This window comes from Planococcus citri, chromosome 2 (assembly GCF_950023065.1).
Source record: "Planococcus citri chromosome 2, ihPlaCitr1.1, whole genome shotgun sequence".
Taxonomy (NCBI): domain Eukaryota; kingdom Metazoa; phylum Arthropoda; class Insecta; order Hemiptera; family Pseudococcidae; genus Planococcus; species Planococcus citri.
Window position 1 is genome coordinate 39236039 of NC_088678.1, and position 25092 is coordinate 39261130.

General features: G+C 33.6%; 6 protein-coding genes and 1 long non-coding RNA gene across 12 annotated transcripts; 6 read left to right on the plus strand and 1 right to left on the minus strand.

The window, feature by feature from the left end:
- Positions 1 to 458: 458 nt before the first annotated feature.
- Positions 459 to 3783, minus strand: LOC135835713 (protein DENND6B-like). Its single transcript, XM_065350111.1, has 9 exons — positions 3424 to 3783; positions 3128 to 3336; positions 2747 to 3019; positions 2490 to 2675; positions 2176 to 2411; positions 1882 to 2081; positions 1532 to 1803; positions 1246 to 1458; positions 459 to 1169 (listed from the first exon to the last, which is right to left on the minus strand). The coding sequence occupies exons 2-9, from the start codon at positions 3284 to 3286 to the stop codon at positions 972 to 974; spliced, it is 1737 nt and encodes a 578-aa protein (XP_065206183.1). The 5' UTR covers positions 3287 to 3336; positions 3424 to 3783; the 3' UTR covers positions 459 to 971.
- Positions 3784 to 6161: 2378 nt separating this feature from the next.
- LOC135835717 (methionine aminopeptidase 1D, mitochondrial-like) lies at positions 6162 to 7739 on the plus strand. Its single transcript, XM_065350115.1, has 6 exons — positions 6162 to 6393; positions 6460 to 6688; positions 6767 to 6958; positions 7040 to 7190; positions 7260 to 7370; positions 7442 to 7739. The coding sequence occupies exons 1-6, from the start codon at positions 6308 to 6310 to the stop codon at positions 7642 to 7644; spliced, it is 972 nt and encodes a 323-aa protein (XP_065206187.1). The 5' UTR covers positions 6162 to 6307; the 3' UTR covers positions 7645 to 7739.
- Positions 7740 to 7888: 149 nt separating this feature from the next.
- LOC135835719 (methionine aminopeptidase 1D, mitochondrial-like) lies at positions 7889 to 10731 on the plus strand. Of its 3 annotated transcripts, none has more exons than XM_065350118.1 (7): positions 7889 to 8364; positions 8485 to 8710; positions 8845 to 9036; positions 9581 to 9731; positions 10049 to 10165; positions 10264 to 10517; positions 10587 to 10731. In XM_065350118.1, the coding sequence occupies exons 1-6, from the start codon at positions 8285 to 8287 to the stop codon at positions 10452 to 10454; spliced, it is 957 nt and encodes a 318-aa protein (XP_065206190.1). In that variant the 5' UTR covers positions 7889 to 8284; the 3' UTR covers positions 10455 to 10517; positions 10587 to 10731. The 3 variants fall into 3 exon arrangements, with proteins under 3 accessions (XP_065206190.1, XP_065206188.1, XP_065206189.1); XM_065350116.1 differs by having other exon boundaries at positions 10264 to 10513; XM_065350117.1 differs by having other exon boundaries at positions 10264 to 10507.
- Positions 10653 to 13092, plus strand: LOC135835716 (methionine aminopeptidase 1D, mitochondrial-like). Of its 2 annotated transcripts, none has more exons than XM_065350114.1 (6): positions 10653 to 10860; positions 11728 to 11950; positions 12044 to 12235; positions 12319 to 12469; positions 12556 to 12666; positions 12762 to 13092. In XM_065350114.1, exons 1-6 carry the CDS (start codon positions 10799 to 10801, stop codon positions 12962 to 12964), a joined length of 942 nt encoding a protein of 313 aa, XP_065206186.1. In that variant the 5' UTR covers positions 10653 to 10798; the 3' UTR covers positions 12965 to 13092. The 2 variants fall into 2 exon arrangements, with proteins under 2 accessions (XP_065206186.1, XP_065206185.1); XM_065350113.1 differs by lacking the exon at positions 10653 to 10860 and adding an exon at positions 11350 to 11646.
- A 640-nt stretch (positions 13093 to 13732) lies between these two features.
- LOC135834078 (methionine aminopeptidase 1D, mitochondrial-like) lies at positions 13733 to 15263 on the plus strand. Its single transcript, XM_065347914.1, has 5 exons — positions 13733 to 13777; positions 13987 to 14178; positions 14604 to 14754; positions 14862 to 14972; positions 15061 to 15263. Exons 1-5 carry the CDS (start codon positions 13733 to 13735, stop codon positions 15261 to 15263), a joined length of 702 nt encoding a protein of 233 aa, XP_065203986.1.
- A 41-nt stretch (positions 15264 to 15304) lies between these two features.
- On the plus strand, positions 15305 to 17513 carry LOC135835715 (uncharacterized). Its single transcript, XM_065350112.1, has 2 exons — positions 15305 to 15995; positions 16102 to 17513. Exons 1-2 carry the CDS (start codon positions 15933 to 15935, stop codon positions 17113 to 17115), a joined length of 1077 nt encoding a protein of 358 aa, XP_065206184.1. The 5' UTR covers positions 15305 to 15932; the 3' UTR covers positions 17116 to 17513.
- Positions 17514 to 19779: 2266 nt separating this feature from the next.
- LOC135835720 (uncharacterized) lies at positions 19780 to 23952 on the plus strand. Of its 3 annotated transcripts, none has more exons than XR_010556936.1 (5): positions 19780 to 19921; positions 20122 to 20901; positions 21003 to 21108; positions 21211 to 22394; positions 22469 to 23952. It is a non-coding gene; the product is annotated as an uncharacterized LOC135835720 (long non-coding RNA). The 3 variants fall into 3 exon arrangements; XR_010556938.1 differs by having other exon boundaries at positions 19798 to 19939; XR_010556937.1 differs by having other exon boundaries at positions 19916 to 20030.
- The last annotated feature ends 1140 nt before the right edge of the window (positions 23953 to 25092 follow it).

Here is a 25092-nt window from a genome sequence, read left to right on the forward strand (position 1 = left end):
TGTTGTGTTGTTTTTTGGCAGATGGAATTTATGACGGGAATGTTTTCATTTTCGATTCTATTTTATAAATGTACACGTCATTGAGAATTTTGAATTTCATTCATTTTATGGTTGTTCGAAGTTCGTAATTTTCGATAATTTTCGGAGTAGGGTTCGTAACTTCCATACTTAGTTTTATAATCATCACAAGCTTCTAGACTTTAACGATGATAGGCAACTCACATTTTTACCAAATAAATTGAATTTTGATTCACAAATTATGATTATACAGCTCACATCAGTTGTCATAAAAAATTGAGTTTCATTTTTTTTTTTTTTTCAATAAACCAATTTTAAATAATTTCAAGTAACTTTCAAATACTTCAAGAGATTGGTCTAAAATGGGCATAATTTCTCATTGGAATTGAGAATCAATCGTTTATCAGAACTCTTGATTACAAAATTAATAAAAACACATATTTTAATTAAAACATGTACTTCAAAAATTACAAACTGCATTAAAAAACAAGACAAAAAATCCTAACAATAGTCACAATGTCAATTACTTGCATCCAGCGTAAAAAAAAACAATAAATAATAATTAACTTCAAAATACTACACGATATAGCCATGGTATACTGCACTTGCACAAATAAATTAAAAAATAAGAAAAAAAAATTAAAATACCGTTCTGAGTTTTCGTTTAATCTTCGATAAAAACGAAAATGATATAATAAAATTAGAGTTAAACATAAATAATATAAAAACCTGAATACACATAGCGCTATACAGCGATTAAAAATTGAGTAAGTAATGCCATAGTAACTTTATAAAAAATCACCGAATCGATTCTCTCAGAATCCAGTTTCATTACAAAAGAAAATTACAAATCAAGATTCTCACTCTTATTCCTCCATTAATAATTACTAATGCGAAATTTTCATAAAACCAGTCTCACTGAATTACTCGTTACGATATGAATAATACATTTGTCAACTGATATTAATTATGTTTCGAAGATCATCCGGTAAAGATAGAATTATGTCGTTCAGTCTATTCTTCAGTTGTATTTGAATTATCTCATTTAATGGTAAACTTTCGCCATCGATTTCGTCAATTTTTGTCTTTATTTTCAATATCATGTCGACTATTTCGACTTCTTCTTTGCCTTGCAGCCATTCTTGGATATTCTGCGAAATTAACGCAAATTAGTTTCAATCTTTGACAAGTTGATCGATACAATCGGTTGTAAATATTTATACTCACCATGTGAGACAATGCCTCTAAATGGAGAGCTTTCAATTTTTTGTACATTGCTTGATACCGAGTATGATACCATCCACTGAAGTTGAGCGATCTGAAGAACTTTCTGTACAATCCTTCCCAATTACCTTTAATTGTAGAAGTAAGTTGAGGACCTGAGATATCCAAAGACGCGATGAAGTCATCTGGATTGAATGGTAATGGATGAGGGGCAGCCTAAAACGTAATAGAATTGAATAATATGAAGCTACATGCACATCCACAAACATCGAGTAACACTCCGACTTACTTTCAAAGGAGATATGTTTTTCTTGAGAGGCATCAATGTAGACATGTATCTTTCTAATGGTATCATGAAGCTCTGAGTTAATTCTAATAAATGCCTTCTTAAAATAGCCGATTGGACTTCACTAGGTCTTTTCATTTGTAATCCTTTAATTAATTTTCTAATGACTAACTTATCTTTATTAAGGAATGGCTTATAATGAGTATAGACGCCGGTTTTCGCATCGAATAAAGTTGTACTTCCGCTTTTGCGCAGCTTTTGTTTCCCAACTGAAACTATCAACATGTCGAAGGTCAGCCAATATGCAAAGTTGAAAAAAAATTGCGGAAATGAGTCAATTTAGGTTAACCAACCTGTTTTTGATGTAGTGATGTTTTCAGACAATCGAATAATGTGGGGCCAATGTTGCAAGGTCTTTCCGAAAAATGGATTCGTGACGCCTAAGATCACCGAAGGTGGACTTCTCGTTTTGGTCATGAAATCTTTGAATTCACTGTCATGGATCGTGAAGTATGGTCGGTAATCGGCGTTATACATTAGAGGAAAAATCATGCTGAAATGACAACAACATAGGAAATTTTTACAATCAGCGTCTCAATTTGCTTTTGTTTTTAGTTTCGATGAGATTTTTTAGCATTCCAACATACCTTACTAAAGCTTGCACAAGTTTCGAACAGTATTCCGGTGAAGGAGCAAGTACCACCAAAGGTTCACCCGTTAATACCAATTCCCACAATATATGGATATGGGAAATCACTGAAGATAACGACTCGAACATATTCAAATCATTAATTGACGGGTATAACGTTGACACTGAGTAACTACTGAATGATATGGAACTCGACGAGAGATTGTTAACGGTAAAATCTCTCGGAATTTGGCTCTACAATAATAAATTATCAAATATCAACACGATGATGTCTACTTTTCTGTTTCAATTCTTGTTAGACGAGTCACTCACCTGAATGACATGCCCGAATAAAGGTAATTTCAACGAATCTCCAGGCATCGGAGCCTGCCATCTGTTTATCTCGTGGCACGCAGCTTCGATACTTTTCAGTCCGTTATCGAAATACTCCGGAGCAATTATACTACAAACCTCTGTGAAGAGGCTAATGAATGGCAAACGTGATATAACGATAACACTCTGCGAAAAACATGAAAACGATTATTTCATCATCTCAGACCGTTTGAGGAGAAGCCTTAAAAATTACTTACTTTTTGAAAATACCCTCTAGGAATACTCTGATCTTTAATTTGCCTGAAGTATACGAATCCGAAATAATAATGAGGATTAATTCTTAAAAATACAGGACATTTATTATTGTAGGTTATATGAGACTGGGTCAATTTGGAAGCCCTTGAGGATTGCTTTATTCTAATATGAAACTGAGTATCGCCCATGCAACTAGAATTCGAGTCAGGAAATGCTAAATAGCATATATTGGTTTTATCTTCTTCAGTGAGTATTACATTTGGTGGGTAGACTTCCTGCGAATACGATAATATTAGCATTATTATTATTGTTATTATTTATATGTAGGCTATTATTAAATCGCAATCTGGGTCTGTTCTGTTACAATCTATGCATCAAATTACCTCCATCGCCTGACCAAGTTCTAAATCGAATGTTACGACACATATGCAATGTATCCAATCGAAAATACGATTCCATTGGTCCGAATCAACATTGGATTTTTCATCGACATCGAGTCCTGTTTCACTGGATGTACTGCTGACTGGATTTGTACTCGACATTTTTCACCAAAGCTACCAAAACGGAAATGGACTATAATTAGGTACTACATCTGTGAAAACAAAGGTGTTTACTTGAGCTTATTTACGAACATAACACGTTATCAAAAACTGATAACGAATACATCTCTGATGCTTACCTTGAAAAACATTCTCTTCTCAGTAAAACGTCCTTCAGAAGATGGGAATATCAAAAGCAGAGCATTTCGAACGAAAGTACAAATAAAACTTCATGTTCATAACTTTCTCATTTCGAAGAGAAATTACCTTGATAAGGAACTTCAACAATAATTACTTTGAAGTTATGAAAAATGCAGTATAAAAAGTTCACAAGCACAGGTGCATTTAAAATATTCAGATGAGGATAAAAAAAACTATAAAATTACAGTAGCAAAGTTGAAAAATTGAAGTGAAATGATTAAAAATAGAGAAATTGCGAAGTAGCTAAGCTAATCACTTTCCATCTTGAAGTGGAAACTTTGAGATTTTCTGTCTCTTTTGTTTTCATTGTTTTGTGTAACGATACACCACGATGATAGTTGAACTGGATAGCGGATTTTTATGGGTAACAATTCATGGTAATTACGTTGTTATTACAAATTTTCGAAGAACGTTGAATTTTTTTAGTTTTTTAATTTTTTTTCTTTTTCCATTTTTTGAATTTTGAAGAATTATTCAATTTTTTTATTTTTATTTAATTTTTTTTAAAAATAATTTTCATCAAAAATAAAAATTACGAGCAGCAAGCTCAAGCTTACAAGCTAAGAAACTCCTGTCGACTGTCGTGCTACAGAAAATAGAAATATTAAATATTTCGTGAAAATAGAATAAAAATGAAATCAATTTTGATCAGGGTTGTTAAATTACCGTAATTTATTCGCTGGTAAAATACGGCGGTAAAATACGGTAAAATACGGTATTTTACCGTATTTTACCAACTTGAATATAATGAACTTATAGTGTTCAAAGTTCAAACTTCAAACCTTCAAAAGTTCAAACATATAAAATTATTGTATATTATGTAATGGGTGGAAATTTCAACAGTGGCGTAGCCAGGATTTTCTCAAGGAGGGGGCAAAACCAGATTTTTAGGCATGAAAAATCGAAATCAGGGGTAATTTTCTGAAAATCTATTGTGATGTGTGGTGATTTCATGAAAAAGAAAGCAAAATTATTGCTTGAGCGAAAATTTTTAGAAAAAATGGGTCCAAACAACGAAAAAACGTCCATTTTGGCATGTTTTCTTACAAATTTTTGCTCGCAAGGGGGGCCATGGCCCCCTTCGCCCCCCCCTTGGCTACGCCACTGAATTTCAATAATTTTCTGCTTGAAATTTGAAAACAATATGAAACTATAAAAGGGTTAAAATTAAAAATTACATTAACAAGTTAACAACACATGAAATTGAAAAACATTGAAGTTACTGAAAATTACTAAAAAGTAAAAACTAAAAAGTGATGAAAGATGGCCAATGCCAATGGCAATGGGGAAAAATTAATTGTATAACCAATAACCATGCATGGATTAAAATTAAAATTTTAAATCATTCAACATTGTCAAAAAATAAAAAATTGACCTATTTGGTTATTTTAAATAAAATGATTGAAATAACCAAAATTTAATGATTTTGAAGTACATTTTAATGACATTTCAACATGTTTTCACGATTTGATGCAATTTTTTCTGATTTTTGACCAATTGTGAATAATTTTCTGGCAATTGTTTGGTAATTTTCAAGATATTTTCCTGTTTATATGTAGCATGTATCAATTATTATTAGCATTGATGCAAATAAATTGTGAATTTTGATGCCAATCATCTTCAGCTGTTGATTCATCCTTTCAACTTTCAAATAAAATAATGTGGCAAAAAAATGCTTTTTGGTAATTTACGGTAAAATACGGTAATAAACTTTTGGTAAAATACCGTAAAATACGGTAAAATACCGCCGTAATTTACCGACATAAATTACCTTACAACCCTGATTTTGATTTTATTCATTATTTTTTGCATTTTTGCAATGACATTTTTAAAAATTATTGTAACAGCCAACAGGAGCAGCCGAGCAAGACAGGAGGACAGGAATGGGAGAAAAGTACTTTCCTCAAAAATTTTCAATTGAAACTTCACAGTACTCGACCTTTCGGCTGTCTCGCTGCTCTCGCAGTCAATTTTTTTAAATTTCAAAGTTTATGAAAATCTTTAAAAATTTCGAATTGGGCTTACTGCAGAAAATCATTCCAATAATTCCTTACACAAGGCCAAGACTGCACTTCATCATTGCAGGTAACGAAAGAACAGTATCTAACAGTTCTATAACGGTTTTTTGAATCCGGTGGCTATTTTTGCTCCGGAGTCCGGACAGAATTAATAATTGGTACATGTGTACATAGTTCATTCTTTTATAAAGGAGAATTTTTACAAAACACGAGATAGGTAAGCAAACTGAGGAAAGCAAATCAAATGAAAACCATGTTTTATATTTATACCAAGAAAGATACAATCGTTTCCAAGAATTCAAAAAAATAGTAAGCAAATTGATCGAAAGTCAAAATCATGTCACCTTGTTCTGATCTTAGTATGCCAACAAAATACAACAAATACAAAATTTCATCTCAAAAAAAAAAAAAAAAATGAAAAAAGTGTAAAAGAAATTAGCAAAAATTATATCTACTCAAAATAGGCGTCATATTCTATTGTTTTCGTATCGAACTCTTCAATTAATCCGGTGCATGGTTCACTCCAGCTTGCTCAATAAGAAAACGATAATCCACCTAGGCCACAAGTTCAAAGTTGGCAATTCACAAACAGAAAAATGATAACCACTCGTAAAATTCATATCAACAACCACCTCTTTTTTTTTGAACGGCAAAAAGCTGATCAGTATCAGTTTTAATCACTACCAGGAATTTTCAACACACACTTAGGCGGCTACACGGATTTGTACTTTCGATAAGACGTGAATTTTCAAAAATGAAATAATTTTCAACATTATCTACCTATGTATCTTGTCATCGGCATAATATGTTTACTCGATTACTATTGTTCTCGGTCATTTTTCTTGCATTAATTTACTTTTGTACGAGTTGGCAGCCTACTTTTAGACGAAGGTATGTTAAAGTTTGCCTTATAACGGCCTTCATCAATTCTGATGATAATTTTCTTTTTTCTTTCAGCGATTTCATTAAAGAATTAAGAGGTCCGTATTACATAGTCAAACCCTTGAATGTATCTGGAGCCCAGTATGTTCCTACCCATATCCAACGACCACCTTATGTGTTCATGGATGGCGTTGAAGATGCCCCCGATGCAATCCTGATTAAAAATGCTACCGAAATAGATGCGATTGCTGCGAGTTGTTCGATTGCTCGAGAGGTTATGACCGCTTTGAAAAAATTCATTCGTGTAAGCCTAGTTTTTTCATGATTCCATCCGTACACCTATCGTCAGATATTAAAATTACAATATTTTAATCATCTACAGGCCAGGAAAACCACCGATCAAGTAGACGCCTACGCTCACGAATTAATTATAGAAAAAGGAGCATATCCTTCGCCTTTGATGTATAATAAATATCCGAAATCCATATGTACATCTGTAAATAACATCATCGTTCATGGAATCCCCGATAATAGGATGTTACATAATGGAGACATCATCAAAGTAGACGTCTCGGTAAGTTGCAAATAGGTACCTAGTACCTCCTAACTTGAAAAAAAATGTCCAAATTTCGTATTTTGATGATTTTTTTTTCAGGTGTATTATAAAGGCTTTCATGGAGACTGCAGCGAAACTTTCCATATTGGTACAGTAAACGAGAAAGGCAGACGATTGGTGAAAGTTGCCAGACATTTGTTGAAAGTTGCAATCGCAATGTGTAAACCAGGAGTCCGATTCAAAGACTTGGGTAATTCAACTGCAGTTGGTTAATTTAAAAAGAAAACGATTTTTTTTGAAAGTTTTGTTACATTTTTAGGTGAAAGAATCGAGCAGGAAGCCAAGCTGAAAAAAGTAAGCTTAATACCAACAGTGTGTGGACATGGGATCGGTAAATTCTTACATGAACGTCCAGCTATCGACCATTATGGTTAGTTGAGATCTGCTAATAATTGATTCTGTGAATTTATTATTAATGGCCCTGTTTGTTTTCACTGATAGCAAATGACGACAACATTGATCACTGGAGGCAAATGGAACCTGGTATGGTATTCACAATAGAACCAGCCATCGCAGAAGGTCGCTTTGAAGAGAAAATGTTCCCTGATGGTTGGACGTTAGCCACAAAAGATAATTCTAGGGTGGCTCAATTCGAGCATACGATCGCTATTACTGAAAATGGGAACAGGATATTGACTTTGTAGGTGGATATGTTGGTATAATATCATATTGAAAGATCATCATGTATAGTTTTGTACAGATTCGTTTAGTAAAATTGTTCGGTTGGATTTAATTTTTACCCATAAGGAAACGTTATTAAACCTTAAATTGATAAATAGCACCTGAATGCATTTTTAAAAACATCCCCTTTCACAAAATTGACTTGGTGTGACTGATGATTACCTATTAAGAAAATCTGCAATACATGATTACACAAAGTGCAACTTTTTTGAATAAGTATTAGGTTGGGTACAGATGTACTAGGTAGATACTAAGTATTCAGCCATTTCAAATTTATCAGTGCATTTACTTACCTCATTATCTTTCAAATAAATGATAAGAAACGAAACATTATTAAATACGTATCAAAATGAAAAGTAGATCAAGAGAATTTTAACTCAATTGATTTTGCATCTTGATATACTAGGTACCTAGGTATATTAGGTACCTCTACCTACCTACTCATGTCTTCGTTTAGTCAGTTCTACAATGTTCAGAATACAACATGCCAAACTTTTTAACCCACTTATTGCCAACTTACCTATAATTTATTTTTCAACTTTTTTTGTTTTACAATTTTTAAAAATTACTTGAAGCATAATTTTTCATCCCTACCCAAAAATAATGCCAGTATTTTGGTTTCTCTTCTTTACGAGTGTAATTTCGCCAATCACTTCGCAACAAATATTTTTTGGACATTCGGGGTAAGTTTATTTTCCACTAGCTACTCGTACATACGTAAATATTCACCGACTGAAAAAAAGAGGAGTAAGTACGAGATTCATTATGCCAATAAAATTTCATTTTCACCCAAAAAATTGCAGCGAACAAGCTGAAAAACATTATAGAGTAGTTGATCCGCTTTTTTCGTCAATTTCGCCAGCTCAAGTTGTCCCAGATCATATTCCACGTCCAGCTTATGTTTTCAATAATGGCGAAGAAGAATCGCCCAGTAAAATATTAATTAAAAATGCTTCTGAAATAGATGCTATTGCAGCGAGTTGTTCTTTGGTCAGATCGGTTCTCAAACATTTGAAAGAATTCGTTCAAGTAAGAGGATATTTTTAAAGGTCAGGTAGGTACCTACCAAAATAAGATTTGTTTTCAGTTTTCACTATCTGGCCTTAAAATCAGCCTCGATTTAACCAATCATTGTAAGTTTCCTGCACTTTTTTCGTACACAGGATGGAAAAACCACCGATGAAATAGATGCGTACGCCCACAAATTAATCATTCAAGGGGGAGCTTACCCCACACCTCTCAAGTATCATAATTTTCCAAAATCGATTTGTACTTCAGTCAATAATATTGCCATCCACGGAATTCCTGATAGCAGAAAATTGGCGAATGGAGATATTATTACAATAGACGTTTCGGTGCAGTATCAAATTTATTCAATTATAAGGTTCTTGTTTTTTGCATTAAAAATGTTTAAATAGGTCTTCAAGGAAGAATCTTCCTCCCTCTGAATGGTAATATTTTTCGTTGATAGAAAAAGTCTATAATTTGTGGGATAATGTAGCCTATTTTCTAGATTTTGGATTTAAAAATTTGGCAAATAATTTAGAATTATTAAACGTACCTCTATCATGATTCTGAGATTGAGAATGGAACCACTCATAAAATCTGTTTTAGGGTTCCCACTTCCCAGAAGTCGTTTTTATTGATAGAGGGTAAAATTTTACGTATGTGCCGTTTGATGGTTCAATTTTTGAACCCCCTTCCCTTCCCTTCCCTTCCCTTCCCTTCCCTTTAAAGGCATAAATTCACTCAAGGGGGTTTCCTAACAAATTCTTTTCCTGAAAAAAAAAAAATACTTTTTTCCAATTTTTTCAGCCCAAAGAGACATTTTTTGCTAAGAAAACACATAATTTAAAAAATATTTTATCATGCAGGAACTGAATGAACTCTTATTTGTAGGTCTACTTGAATGGTTATCATGGTGATGGTGCAGAAACATTTTTAATTGGGGAGGTAGATGACGCTGGAAGACGTTTGGTCGAAGGAGCGCGCGAAATATTGTATTCTGCAATAGAATGTTGTCGACCTGGAGAACAATTTATTGAAATTGGTACGTCGTGTGAAATGTTAAAAGAATCATCAAATTTTGAAATAGCCTAGAATCGTCAGTGCTCATACAGGTAACGATTACCTAATCAGAAATTTTGTTAAAAATGGACTGTTTTCATCAACACATAAATTTAAATTGAATAGGAAGCACATTCAAAAATCATTTTTAATCCCAGAATAATGAATTTTAGAGAAAAAAAATCATCATTCAATTTGATAACGTTGAAAATTTTAAATGATATTTCCATATTTTTACTTAAATTCCACTTCGATCTATACTGTGATAAGATTCGTGTTCACCTTTTTTTACCACCTAAGGACGCAGAGTCGATACAGCGGCAAAAAAAAGAGGCCTTCACAATCTGTTGTCAAATTGTGGTCACGGAATTGGCAAATTTTTACACGAACATCCATTCATCATGATCAACAATACTGGTAAGTGGTGGTAAGCAAAATATTGATTGTGTCAGAGAGGTAGGAATCTTCGATGATGTACGAGTACCTACCAAATACTTTTTCATATGTGTTCGCAGAATCTGGAGAATGCAACGAAACAATGCAACCAGGGATGGTGTTCGCTATTGAACCTTTGATAGGTGAAAATTGCGTCGAGTGCATGAGAAATTTTGATAATATCACTATAATGACAACAGATTTTTCTCGAGTCGCTCAATTCGAACACACAATTGTGATTACTGAAGAAAGTTATCGGATATTAACATGAAGGAGCTTTGGATACTAATTTAATTTTCAAGAAAAATTAGCCAATCAATAGGCGTAGGTGTAGGTAACCTACCTTTACAAATTCTAAGATTTTAATGAATTATTTTACCAAATTTATCAAATTCACTTATAGGTAATAGCTAAGTGAATTTGAAACAGATAAGAATTTCTAATTACGAAGAAATCAGCAAGAACCATCAAAAAGATGAAAGAGATAGTAATCAGTTAATTCGCGTGCTTTCACTAAATGGCTCAAATGGTTTCAAATAAATAAATAGGTAGGTATCAATGTGTTAATTGTACCTACCTACACCAATGAAATTACTCGAATGAAAAATTAAAACCATGTTCACAATTCTATTTGTTTTTTTGTTGCATTTTCGCTATACCTGGCCACATGGAATGAAGTGAGTACCTGCGTCCAATTTTTTAAAATAGAAATAAAATAAAATACGATATCATTAAATAAATATGAATTAAAGTTTCTCAATTCTCTCTCAAATTTTTAAAACCGGCGAACTAGGTATAGATTTTTTATCATTCATTTATGGATACCTACCTATTCAATTCAAAAGAAGAGGAAGCTGAAAGAGTTTAAGGTAAAAGTTTACGGCGTCATCGTACATTACATAATTATGTACAATTGAATTGATGATGTTTTACTTTTGGTCTTTAGAAGATGAGAAACATGAAAATTATGATAATTTTAGACTAGGAGTTTTGAAGTTGTAAGTTTCGACCTTTGATACAATATACCTACGACTTACGACTTACGACTCTTACGAATAAGCAAAGGTAAGGAGGAATACGACGTCCAGTTGAGCAAATTCTATTCCATCATCTATGTTCTGGTTGGATTGGTTGAAACTAGGTTGAAACCGGTGGTTCGAGACATGTTTGATGTTGTTGAATTAACAATGCTTCATCCAGTATACTTCCTCACGAATCATTATCCTTATCACAACAAAAATTCGAATCGAATTCAAAACATCAAAATACATATATCAATGTGAAATCCGAAAAAACATTATTATTTTGAAAAATGAATGTATTCTGCGTTTAAAAAATATATTCTCACTATCACACGATCCAATGAACGACTTGAGAACACTTTACGTCATGGGAAGAAGATTTGTACGATCAGTGGGTAACAAACTCGATCGTATAGCTACAAAATACTATCCTCCGAACCGGTAAAAATAATTAGTGAACATTTTCTACGTTTTTTTTTTTCAATTCTATTCTCATCACAACCCTTTACTCTGTGATTTCAGGGAGTTTCCAGTCTTCGATATAGTTACTCCTTGTCCTCTTGTATCGAATGTACGTGAGGTTCCATCACACATACCACGTCCTCCTTATGTAACCAAGTCTAAAAGAGGCGAAGAAAGAATTCCTGAACGAGTGTTGATCAAAACACCTCAAGAAATCGAAGGTATTAAAGCCAGTTGTTCGTTAGCCAGGTCCGTACTAAATGCTGTGGGAAAATTTGTTCGTGTATGTATATAAAAATGTCACTGTTCTCTTCCTCTTTAGTTCCATTCTACGTATGAAACGATAATAATGCATACTGTTTGTCATTCTGTACAGGTTGGCAGAACCACTGACGATCTAGACTCCTTCGCTCATGATTTTATTATACAAAAAGGAGCGTATCCTTCTCCATTAGGTTTTAATGAATTTCCCAGGTCAATCTGTACATCTGTAAATAATATCGTCGTTCATGGTATTCCAGACGAAAGGAAGTTGAAAAATGGAGATATAGTGACTGTTGACGTAACTGTAAGAGTAATCATTAATATTATTAGCCTATCTAGTATCTATAACTTGATCATTTGTCTTGACATCGTAACGTTTGTCATCAGGTTTACTATAAGGGATTTCATGGGGACTGCGCCGAAACATATTTGGTCGGTGAGGTGGACTTTCGAGCTAAACAATTAATAAAAGCGGCTCAACATGCGTTACAATCTGGAATTGAATGTTGCGGTCCAGGAGTACCTTTCGAGACAATAGGTAATGTATCAGTTGCGTTCTGTTATAAAATAATTGCTACTTGAAACAAAAAAGTATACAATTATTGATAAACCTATTTTCATTAGGACGACGAACCGAGAGAGCAGCTCAAAAACATGGTCTTTCAATTGTTCCAGCTGTGACCGGTCACGGAATTGGTAGATTTTTTCACGAGAGACCTGAAATTATTCATTATTGTTCGTATATTTCATCACATTGCATTGCTGTAGAATTGTACTGCTAATTTAATCAAAACTTTCATTATAACAATTAAATAATTTTTCAAATACAGGTAACGACAGCGTTGATGGTGAAGATTACACGATGAAACCAGGCATGGTGTTTACAATTGAACCTGCTGTTAGCGAAGGTACCGAAGAAGTAGAAATTTATTCTGACGGCTGGACTGTAACGACGACTGATAACTCAAGGGCTGCTCAATTTGAGCATACAATTTTGATCACCGATACCAGTTATGAAATTTTAACAAATTAGTTGTTTTTTAGTTGATTTCACTGATTTGTTTTTATAAAATAAATCAGTAATTTGTTGATATTTCGTGTTGATAACATTGTTGTACCTAATTTAAAAAATTAGTTGAATATAATATTTTTTGTTCAGTGCTAGATTTGTAGGTTCTTTAATAAAATTGAAATAGAAAAAAATTTGGATTACCTAATTTTTTTGCAGATTAGATTAAATAAATCACGATAAACACTTATATTCAATACGATGAGTATCGCCGCTGAAATTTATTTTTACTAAAAACCCGTTCAGAATTGTATTCAGAATTTGTTTTTCATTTTCGATCCTGTGAATTTTTTTTAATCAATACGTTTTATTTTTTTAAATATGTCAAGTTGGTTATTCATATTCTTAACACTTTTCCCTTTCACTTTAAACGATTCGATGAAAAAGTGAGTAATGGATTTTGATACTTTCTAAATGGTATATTATAGTGCTTTTTTATGCCACTTTGTTGAATAAAATTCATGATAGTATTTTATATTTAAAAATTGTGTGATGGAAGTGATTTATCGTTTGATATAATTTCTGTATTTTTTGGTCCAATTTGAACTGACCACGTATAATGAAGTTCAACTCGGCCTCGGATTAGATTTATTCAGACTTGAGCACATCCAATCTTATTTCTTTGGGTTTTACAAAATAACTACTCACACATTTTTAACAAATCGAACACTTTTTCCAGAATTTATCGACCATATCACGTCGTTTTCCCAGGTTCAACATCGGCACCTCAAAATGTCCCATCACATATCGAGCGTCCAGCTTATGTCTTCAACAATGGTATAGAAATAGTTCCAAATTATACTTTGATAAAAAACGATACCGAAATAGAAGCCATTAAAAAAAGCTGCTCCATCGCAAGGTCTGTTCTAGATCAACTAAAAACTTTTGTTCGTGACGTATTCGTTCATTCTACAAAGCTACCTATCGTATTAAATATAATTATCTAATTTCACTTTGATCATTTTGTTGGTTTGTTTTGAAACCAGGTAGGCATTACAACTGACCAAATAGATCGCCGAGCTCAAGGTTTAATTACAGAAGTGGGAGCCTACCCTTCATCACTTCTTTACAATGGTTTTCCGAAATCCATAACAACATCAGTCAATAATATTGTAGCTCATGGTATACCAGATGATAGGCCCTTGTTAAATGGTGACATAATAACGGTGGATGTTGCAGTAAGAATACATACAGGGTCAGTGGCGAAGCCAAGGGGGCAATTGGGGCGATGCCCTCCCTTGCGGATGGAAATTTAAAATAAAACGTACAAAAATGGGCATCTTTTTCGTTTTCTAAACTAACTTTTTCAAGAACTTATCGCTCGAGTAATAATTTTGCCTTCATTTTTACAAAATAATTATACATTATGGAGATTTTTAGAAAAATTATCCCAAATTTTGATATTTCATGCCTAAAAATCTGGTTTTGCCTCCTTGGCAAAATCCTGACAACGCCACTGCACAGGGTCAAGCTGCATAGACTCTGTAGTTGTTGCATGATTAGAGAGTGGAAGGCCCAACTTCTGTCTATAAATATTCCATATGCAGAAAATTTCATTAATTTTTCAGCTTGCTATAATCTAGTGGCACAATTTTGTATTCAGGTATATTACAAAGGGTATCATGGAGATAGCTCTGAGACATTTCTAGTCGGCGAAGTAGATAATGGAGGGAAAAAACTAGTCACCGCAGCTCGAGAAATAATGCAGGCTGGAATCAATTGCTGTCGTCCAGGAATATCATTCAGCACGCTGGGTAAGCATTCCAATCTTTTTAGGTAGGTACCTACTTACATAGGTATTTTATAAATGCTAGACAGTCAATAGTGTATTTCAGATTTGTCAAACGATTCTCTTTTTTAGGTGGTGTAATAGACGGGGAAGCACGAAAACGAGGATTGTGTGTTCTACCTTGTGTGGGAGCTCACGGAGTGGGGCGATTTCTTCACGAATATCCGCATATTTTCCAATTCGGTTAGTGGTTTACAACATGTGACTTGAAAGTTGAAACTATTTGAACAATTTATTTTTTATTCATTGATTTACTGTTTGATCTCTTCAGCAAATAACTATGTGCGAGGTCAAGAAAAAATGGAAAAAGGAATGGTATTTACAGTGGAACCAGCTATTGGTCAGGGTAAACCAGACTGTGTTACCTTAAGTGAAGATAATTGGACTGTAACTACGTTTGATGGCTCTAGAGCTGCTTATTTCGAACACACAATTTTGATAACTGATACCGGGCATGAAATTTTGACCGAATAAGTACCTACCTCCTTAATATATTACATAAGATGGTACATAGCTTAAGTGCCCATGTGTTACACTATTTGATGGGTAAAATTCCAGCTTTCGAAGTTGAATTTGTAAAATTTTGAAATTTTTTCGTTTTTGATAGGTAAAAATTTGATTTTCAAAATTCACAAAAATCAAAAAATGTACTTCAACGTCTGAAATTTTGGCTTTTCTGCATTTTCTTTCAATTCAGTTTCGACCACCTCTAAATTTTTTTGCCGGTTTGCATACTTTCCTCTTAAGAAAATGTTTCAAAAGAATTCAGTTGAAAATTGTCAAAAATAAAATTCAGACGACAAAGATCAACTTCCTCCAGCTAATTCCACAATCCCAGCCGAAACCGATTCGCCATTCTTACAGCCAGCTGGAAACTATGCTGTTTTCAGATTAAATTAAAGCAATCATCTTGTGGAAAAGTCTCAGTACAATTAAACCGAAAATGAATTAAAAATATGAGCTTAAGTGAAGGCAATTACGAATAAGAAAATAATTACCTATTTTATTACTGTTGAGCTATAGCTATAACGAATACATATTCTAAGAAGTGTAGGCACTCAGTTGTAATTTCTGCGCGTACCTAGCCGTAAGCTGATAAGTGAAATCATTTGTACATATCGCGATACGAATAAAAAAGTAGATATGTTTCATTTTCAGTCTAATTTCATCGTTTACAAATGTGATTTCAATGAAAAAATGGATCTGGTAAGGATTCGTGTATTACCTACCTAAAATATGAGGCATTTTATATTCTATATTCTATCGAGTATCTTTTACCTACCTCATGATATTTACGTCACTTTAAATGCAGCTAAGAATCCGCATCCGCATCTTACGAAAAGTTCGCTATGTAGTGATAATTGCAGCGATTTGCATTCTTTGTGTGTGTTTCTTCCGCCACAAAAAACATAATTTACCACTCCAGTACATCTTATGTTCACCACAATACTGGGCCGAAGAACTAGACGAAGGATTCGAAGGTTTCGATAACACCACTGGAGCATATGGCGGTCAGTATATTATACCAAATTACGTACATTTTTTACGATACGGTCCTAAACTAAAAGAAGTAAGTTTCGTCGACGCGGTCAACATCCTGGCAGCATTTAAAAACCAGAAACCAGATAAAATCATATTCCACACGAATATAGATTCGTTTACAGGTAAATTCTGGAGATACTTAACCAGCCTACCAAAATTCAACGAAACCATCGTGTTCAAATACATCGAACCCATCGATTCGATATTTGGTCGTAAAATGTACAGCAAATACAGAGACTGGCATTCCAGCGATATTCTTCGTATTGAAATACTACAAAAATACGGAGGTATATTTATCGATAACGACGTGTACGTTGTCCAGAAATTGGATCGTTTCAGACGATACGAAATGGTATTGGAGACCATAGCTGATTTGGAAAATTTCGGCACGATGACTTTGATGGCTCATAAAGGTGCGAGATTTTTACGTCTTTGGTTGAACGAGTATAAAGAGTACTATCCTCATTTATGGTACTATAATGCTGGGAAAAGGGCTAAACTCAAGGTACTCGATGTTCGACCAGAATTGGTACATGATGCCAGAGGTAAATTCGGCGTGGAAGATTTACGAACGGAGTTGTATTTGCAGAAATGGAAACAGTGGAAAGACAAGTATACGATACATACTTTAATTAGACATTTACACGATCGCGATGATTTACGATATAATAATCTCAATCTTACGTATCCGGTGGTTTTCGATCAGTATAATATTTTGAAGTATAATGTGACTATAAAAGATATGATTTTAGACTGTTGCAAAGAATTGGTGTTTTTGGAATAGGTAATTTTTTTCTACATACCTATCCAATTGGATGCAAGCTTTTGTATGTACTTACTAGACAGGTAATCCTACTTAAATGCTTTTCTTTTGTATGATGTAATGCCTATTTGGATGAATGTATTCAAATATTTTAGTAAAGTAATAATAACATGAAGACTGAATTTAAATTTAAGACAGGTAACAATAAGTACTTCATCTGTTGGAAATTCAAGTTGACTTCTTGTATTATTATGTATTTTTATACATTTTTTTTTTTTTTTTTTTTTTTCTTACAATAAACTATAAACACCAACTACCTAGATCCTAGACACCCATTTTCGTGTTTCAATATTACAGAAATTGTGTTTTTCATTCGATTTTGAAATATAATACTTAGAGCTTTTCCAATTAACGCTCGCCAAAATTTATTTCTCACCAAATATTGACTCTGAAAATGAAATTCCATATCCATTTTTTGTTGATCTGCAGCTTTCAACAAAAATTCTATTTCATCTATAAATTTTCAAAATTCTGTCAAAGATCAGGAAATTGATCAATGTTACTACACATTTGATGAGCACTTACATTAAGATGCATATCGCGAAAAAATAAAAAATAAAAATAGGGAATTTTGGCTAATTTTAGTACAGACCTTCATTTTGAGTTGAATGCTATTCAGAAAAAATTTCAACTCCGGAGTGGCCCCCAGAAGGAAACAGATTATCTATGTACTTTGTAAAATAGTTTCATTATAGTCCCACCTGCGGTGAACCAGTTAGGATCTTAAGGTCATTAACCCGTCCGTCAGGTCTCTCAAGGTCATTTGTATTCCTGTTTGGCCTTTTAAGGTCATTGACTTGTCTGGCAGGACTCTCACGGTCATCTGTCTGCCCTCTTAAGGTCACATGACCTACACGTCTAGCTTCCCAAGGTCGTCTGCCTGCCTGTCTGGCCTCTTAAGGTCGTTGACTTGTCTGTCAGGACTCTCAAGGTCATCTATCTGCCTGTCTGGCTTCTCAAGACTGTCTGTATCTTAATCTCCCGAAAAACTGTTTTGAATTAACTGTCTCATATTGGAGAGATACTAAATTAAAATAAAATTATAATTTGTAAATTGACTGAAATTTTTAGATTTTTAGCAATTTTTGACAATCGACGAAAGTTTTCATTTCAGATAAATTGAAAATTTGTGTACCTACACAGCAATAAGGCAAAAATTTTGAAATTTTGTTCGAAATCCTGTTTCGGAATTTGAAGAGGAAGATGAAAAAAATTCTCAAAACATCAATGTAAAAATTGAGAAATTACCAACTCATTTTCGAATTCAATTTGTTTTCTGAGGGGTACCTAATAGCCTAAGAAAATTAGCTTAAAAAAGGGGGTCATAGGGAAACGCTAGAGGGCAAGCTGAATTTTGGTATACTGGCCTAATTTTTATACCCTAAACACGAATCCTTGGTGTCCTCACCTGTCCCTAGTGAGCTTTCCCCCAATTGTGGATTTTTGCCCCCCAAATGAGGTTTTTCGCCTCTACTTCGCGAAATTGGGGTCCTAGCCCAAAAATGGGGGTCTATAAAAGTTGTTCTAAATCATTTCTATCAGATGAGCTATGAACCAACTTCGTCCCCCTAAGGGGGGATGGAGCTGGACTCAATCAAATGTAGGAGGTTTTTGAATCTGAGCCATGATTTTGGGGGAAAAATCACTTGGGGCAGATGGGGACTCCACGGATTCGTGTTCAGGGTACAAAAATAGGCCAGTATACCAAAATTCAGATCCCCCCTACCGCATTTTCCTATTCGCTAATTTTTTGAAATTGACTGAAGGTCCACCTTCCTTAGGGGGACAAAGTTGGTTCATAGCTCATCTGATGGGAAAATTGATTTAGAACAACTTTTATAGACCCCCATTTTTGGGCTAGGACCACAATTTCGGGAGGTAGGGGTGAAAAACCTCTGAAAAATCTCATTGGGGGGGGGGGGTTAAAATCCACATTAGGGGGAAAATCACTTGGGACAGGTGCGGACTCCACGGATTCGTGTTCAGGGTTCAAAAATAGGCCAGTATACCAAAATTCAGCTTGCCCTCTAGCGTTTCCCTATTCAATGCTAATTTTCTTGGGCTATAATGGCATCCGTGAATATTTTTTTAAAAACTGGAAAAAAAAGAGCTCTCAAAAAGAGTTAAAAAGGAATAAAGCCCCTTGAAAAAAGTCATTGATTCAAAATTCAATTCTTCTCAAAAAAGGAGTTTTAAGAAGAGTTGAATTTGCCTACTTAACTCGTCCCTCCAAAATGAGTTGAATTGACATTGACAGAAGAGTTGATTACCTAATTTTGAAAAAGAGTTAGCTCAAACTTGGTTAAAATACTTTTTTTGAATGAATAATTTTTCGGCCAATGGCAGATTATCAGAAAATTCAGAATTGGCAATTCACGAATCAATTTTTCAGCTGAATTGTTTAATCCAAACACCTGAATTGAAGGGACTTTCAATTTTTTCACCTTCATTAACAAACTACGTAATTTTTTCAATTTGGATTTCAGCCATTAGGAAAAGTTTGGAAATATTGCTTTCAATTAGAAAGTCTTCAGGCTGATCAAAGTCGGAATACTACTCGTGAACGAGAAAAAATGTCTTTGATAACACTGATATCTAAATTTTTGATAAGCAGATTAATTACCTACTCGAAAAAACATACCTACTTTTTTCAATTTCCCATTCAAAAATTAAGAATTCGTCGAGTTTATAATCAATTCAGGTACCTATCTACATTGTGAGATCCCAAGGAGAATTTCAACCCATGAAGTTGGCAAAAAATAAATAAGTAGGTAACATTTCACACGTAAGTACGTATTTTCCAATACCTTATACGACTTTCAAATTTATTTCGGTCTCAAAATATACCTAGGTTGTTTCACATTTCTGGGGCAAAAGTAAGCTGACCTCAATTTTGCGCACACATACATTCCCGTTTTTTTCCCAAACAGATCTTCCAAATACCTAATAGAATTTTTCAAATTTTAGGTACCCACCCTTCTTTCTTCACAATGTTAAAAATAACAATTTTATTTTTGATGTTCACAATAACTTGGACAAACGCGAAGAGGACGATGAAACCTTTCCTGCTCCATAAGTTCATTCCAAAGATATGCAAAATTGACGACTGCCACAAACAATGTTCGGAAAAATTGGATAAAAATCTCCCAGACAAGGAAGTAATAGGCATATGTAATGGTAAATACAAATGTAAGTGTTACGAATACGATAATACGATACGTCGCATCTTCCCTTTAAAAGATAATGGAGAGCGTGATCATCTTTTTGCGATGCCTGGATAGCGCAAAGAGAGGTTTTCATCAAAGCAATTATACAAATGTAATTTCCATTCGCCTTTCATAGACGCAATTGTAAAAAGATATACGTTAGGTATCACCTAGGTATATAAATAATATATATTTTTCTGAATTTTCTGTATAGATGGAAGATCTTTAAAAATATGAAAAACTGATTTTTCTTACGATTTTTCTCACTCAAATTGATCAATTTTGATCGAAATTTTTTTAACCACACTGTAAAGTAAAAACCTCACGATCTTTTTCATTTTCAAGTCCATACATGTCTTAGAAAGGAATTTGGTGTAGTTATTTTTTGGACCAAGAAGGTTCACTGCCTTCCCTTTCGAGGAGATAATTTTTATTCGTATAGTACCTGATTAATGAAGATTTTAGTAAATTAATAGTTCATTAAAAATTGAACCCATGCAGATAAAAAACAGATATCAGAAACATTTCAAAAATTAAATAAGTACGTATTAAGAGATTTGTGATTAAACGGATACCTAGGTAAGTAAATTTTTGATTGAATAATAATTTTGAAAATACATCCCCACTTTTCAAAATTAATAGCTACTTACGCACAATCAATCAGTTCATTTGCATTGTAACATTCTGTGGAAAATTTCAATGAATGGCAATCATATCAAAAAATAAATGAAGATGTAAACTTTCACCCGTGAGTATTTCCCAATACTTTTCGAATTTATTATCTCGTTCACAAATAGTTCTTGGCTAAAAGTAATTTTTCGAATGATGGAATTTTGCATACCTATTTTAGATACCTGATTTCCCCCCCACTACCTACAATGTTGACAGTAGCTGTAATGCTTTTAATGATCAGCATAACTTGCATAAACGCAAACCTCGACGGAAAGGGATTATGCAAAGAGGACGTCTGCCAAAAAGAATGCGAGGATGTATATGATTTAAATTTCGCAGGCCACATAGCAGGCGTATGTGCTACTCCGTGGACTTGTAAATGTTTCGAATATAAGGACGAGGTACAAGGATACGAACCTATCAAAAAGTATCAACATGACATTACTGTTGCCGATAAAATTGATAAGGTAGTTAATTAAGAAACTTAAGTACATATTTATAATAGGTATAGAATCAAAAGCTGTGAGAATAAGTAATTCTACGAGTATTTTATAAAATGTTTGAGATGAATAAATTTTAAAAAAAAAATTACATAGGTAATTATAGTTAATCCTCTTAATGCTGAATGTCTCTTCAATAGAAAAAATTATCAAGTCGTGAAGAAGCAAGTTATCAATGATGAAAAATTGAAAAAAGTTAAATTCTCAAGCTATTGACAGTGATAAAATCAACACATGGGTTCAGAGTGATTAAAAGTCCCTCGAATATTCACCCTGACAACATAATTTCCACGTCTGGGGCAGAGTTACCTGCGATTTGAAATAATAAAATAGCCAAAAATAACCCCTGCAACTCAGTAAAACTTTTTCAAGGAGTCAATTGTTCTTAAACATAAATTTTAGGTAGGTACCTACTTTTTCCTCAAGAGAATTTGATACACTGACGAACGAAAAAAATATTGTTAAAAGCACCCTCATCCTTTCAGAAAACCAAGAATTACACGTACAAATAATGATTAGTCTGTGATAAGATATTGAATTATTGATACAGGAAACATTTCAGAAATTTGATATCAAAATACTCGTGATAAGTAACGCTGATATTTAAATTTTTGATACATTAAATATTCCGAAAATACACACGTACTTATTCGTTTCAATTTACCATTTCAATAAATTCAGAGTTCCCCATACAAATTATCAGTTCATTTACACTGCGCATTCTGCGGGAAGTTTGAATGGATCGAAATTGGCAAAAAATAAATAAAGTGAAATTTCACGAGTGAGTAGGTACACCTACCTATTTTCTAATACCTCACGAATTCATCATTTCGTTCTCAAGCACCACATTTCTGGGGCAAAAGTAAGTCAACTCCATCCTAAGGTTCTTTTCCAAGCAAATTTTCCAACTACATAATGTAACTTTGCCAATTTTAGATGCTTAGTTATTTTCTTCTAAACCAACATTGCGATGCTGAAAACAACTGTATTCTGTTTAATATTCACGATAACTTGGACTAACGCGAAGGTCTTTATAAAGAAACGATGCGATTATGAGAAATGCGACCAAGAATGCATGGATAAGTTCGACCACATCAACACCTCATGCAAGCAAGTATTAGGTGCATGCTCTGACTTTAAAAAATGTAAATGTTACGAATATGATTGTAAGACACGTAAGGTAATGCCTTTAAAAGATAGTGAAGATGTAGACGAAGGGCCTGCCATGCCTGTCCCACACTCACTTTTAGAACAAAGTGAAGAGTATTATGATGATAATGATGACGGTTACTGAGGATAACCAATAAGTTAAATTGTAAATTATAACACGTCGTAAGAACCTACTTATTTATACACAATATACAGAGACAGACAGATAGAATCAAAGGTTTTGGAATGAATTCGGACAATAGGTACCTATAAATTACCTGTACTTAGATTTAGCACAAAAGATTTTGTCGATCAAGAAGCTTCATTCCTTCGAGTGTAGAATTTTAATGGTACATATAGGTATAGATTTATAGGAAACATTCCAAAAATAAAATATCCACTTGCGTATCAAGAGATTCGTGATAAAATACTGATATCTAAATTTTTGATAAGTAAATAATTTCAAAAATACGCACCTATTTTTTTTCAATTTCTCATTTTCAAAATTGAAGAGTTCCTCTACAATTTATCAATTCATTTACAATCCAACGAGCTGAAGAATCGATCGGAATTAGCAAAAAAATTAACGAGAAGGTAAAATTTCATTCGTGAGTATTCTACAATAGGTACCTTTCGAATATAAGTATTATTTTCGTTCTCAAATAGGTACGTACCGCACCTTTCTTGGGAAAAAGTACCTAAAAGCTGATTCCTTTCCGCGCACATTGATTTTTTTTCTAAGCAAGTTTTTCGAGTGATGGAATTTCGATTATTTTAGATATTCGCTTATTTTTCCTTAAACAAACGTCGCAATGCTGAAAATAATTGTAATGCTTTTAATATTCACGATTACTTGGACAAACGCATGGTTCTTCGGAAAAAAAGAAAAGATGAAATGCGAAGTTGATGAATGCCACCAACGATGCACGTCTCATTTTTATGTAATTATCAAAGGAAAGGAAGTACGGGGAATATGTTTAGAAAACGGTTACTGCGAATGTTACGAATACGATGAAAAGGCACATCGTTACTATCCTAGGAAAAAAAAGTTGTGGTAAGATTATCATAATTTGAGTACCCACTACCTAGGACCTACCTACTGATTAGCCAAAAAGTTCAACTAATGTAAGAAGGTAACATCATAAGTACATTTCAAAGATAGGAACATTAGGTATTACATATAATCAAAATCTATAAAAATAATATTCTATTTTTATAAACGTTTGAGAAAAATGCACTTTTTCGTAAAATTACATTATCTAAGTACTCAATGCTTGTTGCTTCTTCTTCAAGGGAAAAAGTTTTTGATATTGATTTTCTTCATCTTTCTAATTTTAAGTTTGAATGTGTTTTATTCGAAATAAATATCTAAAGTCATTACAAAACATCTATATTAGGATGGGTCTCGAAGAAAAAAAGAATGTTACCCACAGAAAATTCCATCTCCGAAGGTGCGTCTGGAGAAAAGATATGGACTCAGTAATTTTTCTCAAAACAGGATGTGTAACGACAGGAGCTAAAAAACTACGATTTTTCCGAAAATGCCCTCTCTTTGGGGTCCTAAACCTCAAACTCTCAAAAATGACTTCCTGTTTTTTTGCCAGACTATTATTTTCATCAAAAATGAAGTCAACTCAAGCAAAAAAAATATCCATGATTTGAAACTTTCTTTAAAGATGAGTCTTCGCCCCCCCCCCTTTTTAACCTATTTTTGACCTCTCAAGTTGATTAGTGAAGGTTTATAACCTCTCTGGACCTTCTAGCATATCAGAGACTTTTCTGAAGAAGTGTAATGGATTGAAATGAAATTCAGCACCTACGAACTCGGATTTACCTTTGAATTTGAACTGATACATACAAAAAAATGTTGAAATCACATGCCTAAAGTGATCGAAATGTTCACAAAGATGATAAATCCGAGTTCATAAGTGCTGAATTTAATTTTCACCTTTCTTACGGCCTTTTTTCAATAAGTGGATAATCCAAAAATCCACTCGAGGCTCCAAAACAGTTCGAAACCATCACCAGTCGACTAGAAAAATATGAACAAATTAAATCTTAAACCACTTATGTCAGTTAAATCAAGTTGTTATCTTAAAAATGGTAATGATTGGCGGAATGAGGTAAAACTACGCGTTACTGTGTTAATGGTTTCTCTCATAAATATCACCTAAGGGGGGACATTTATTCGACTCCTAGCTATTTCAGATGGGAGTTCTCTTGAGTAATCAATATGATCTTCAAGTACCCACTTACCCAACACTGCTGACAGTTTCTCCACCTCTTTTCCTTAGCCTACCCCAATAGTAGTGGCTGTTGGTGGATGCTTTACTTCGAAGAGACACACGTATCGCACGCATCATTCAAGATACCTAGGAATATCTTGAAATGACCACAAAAGGTATAATCGT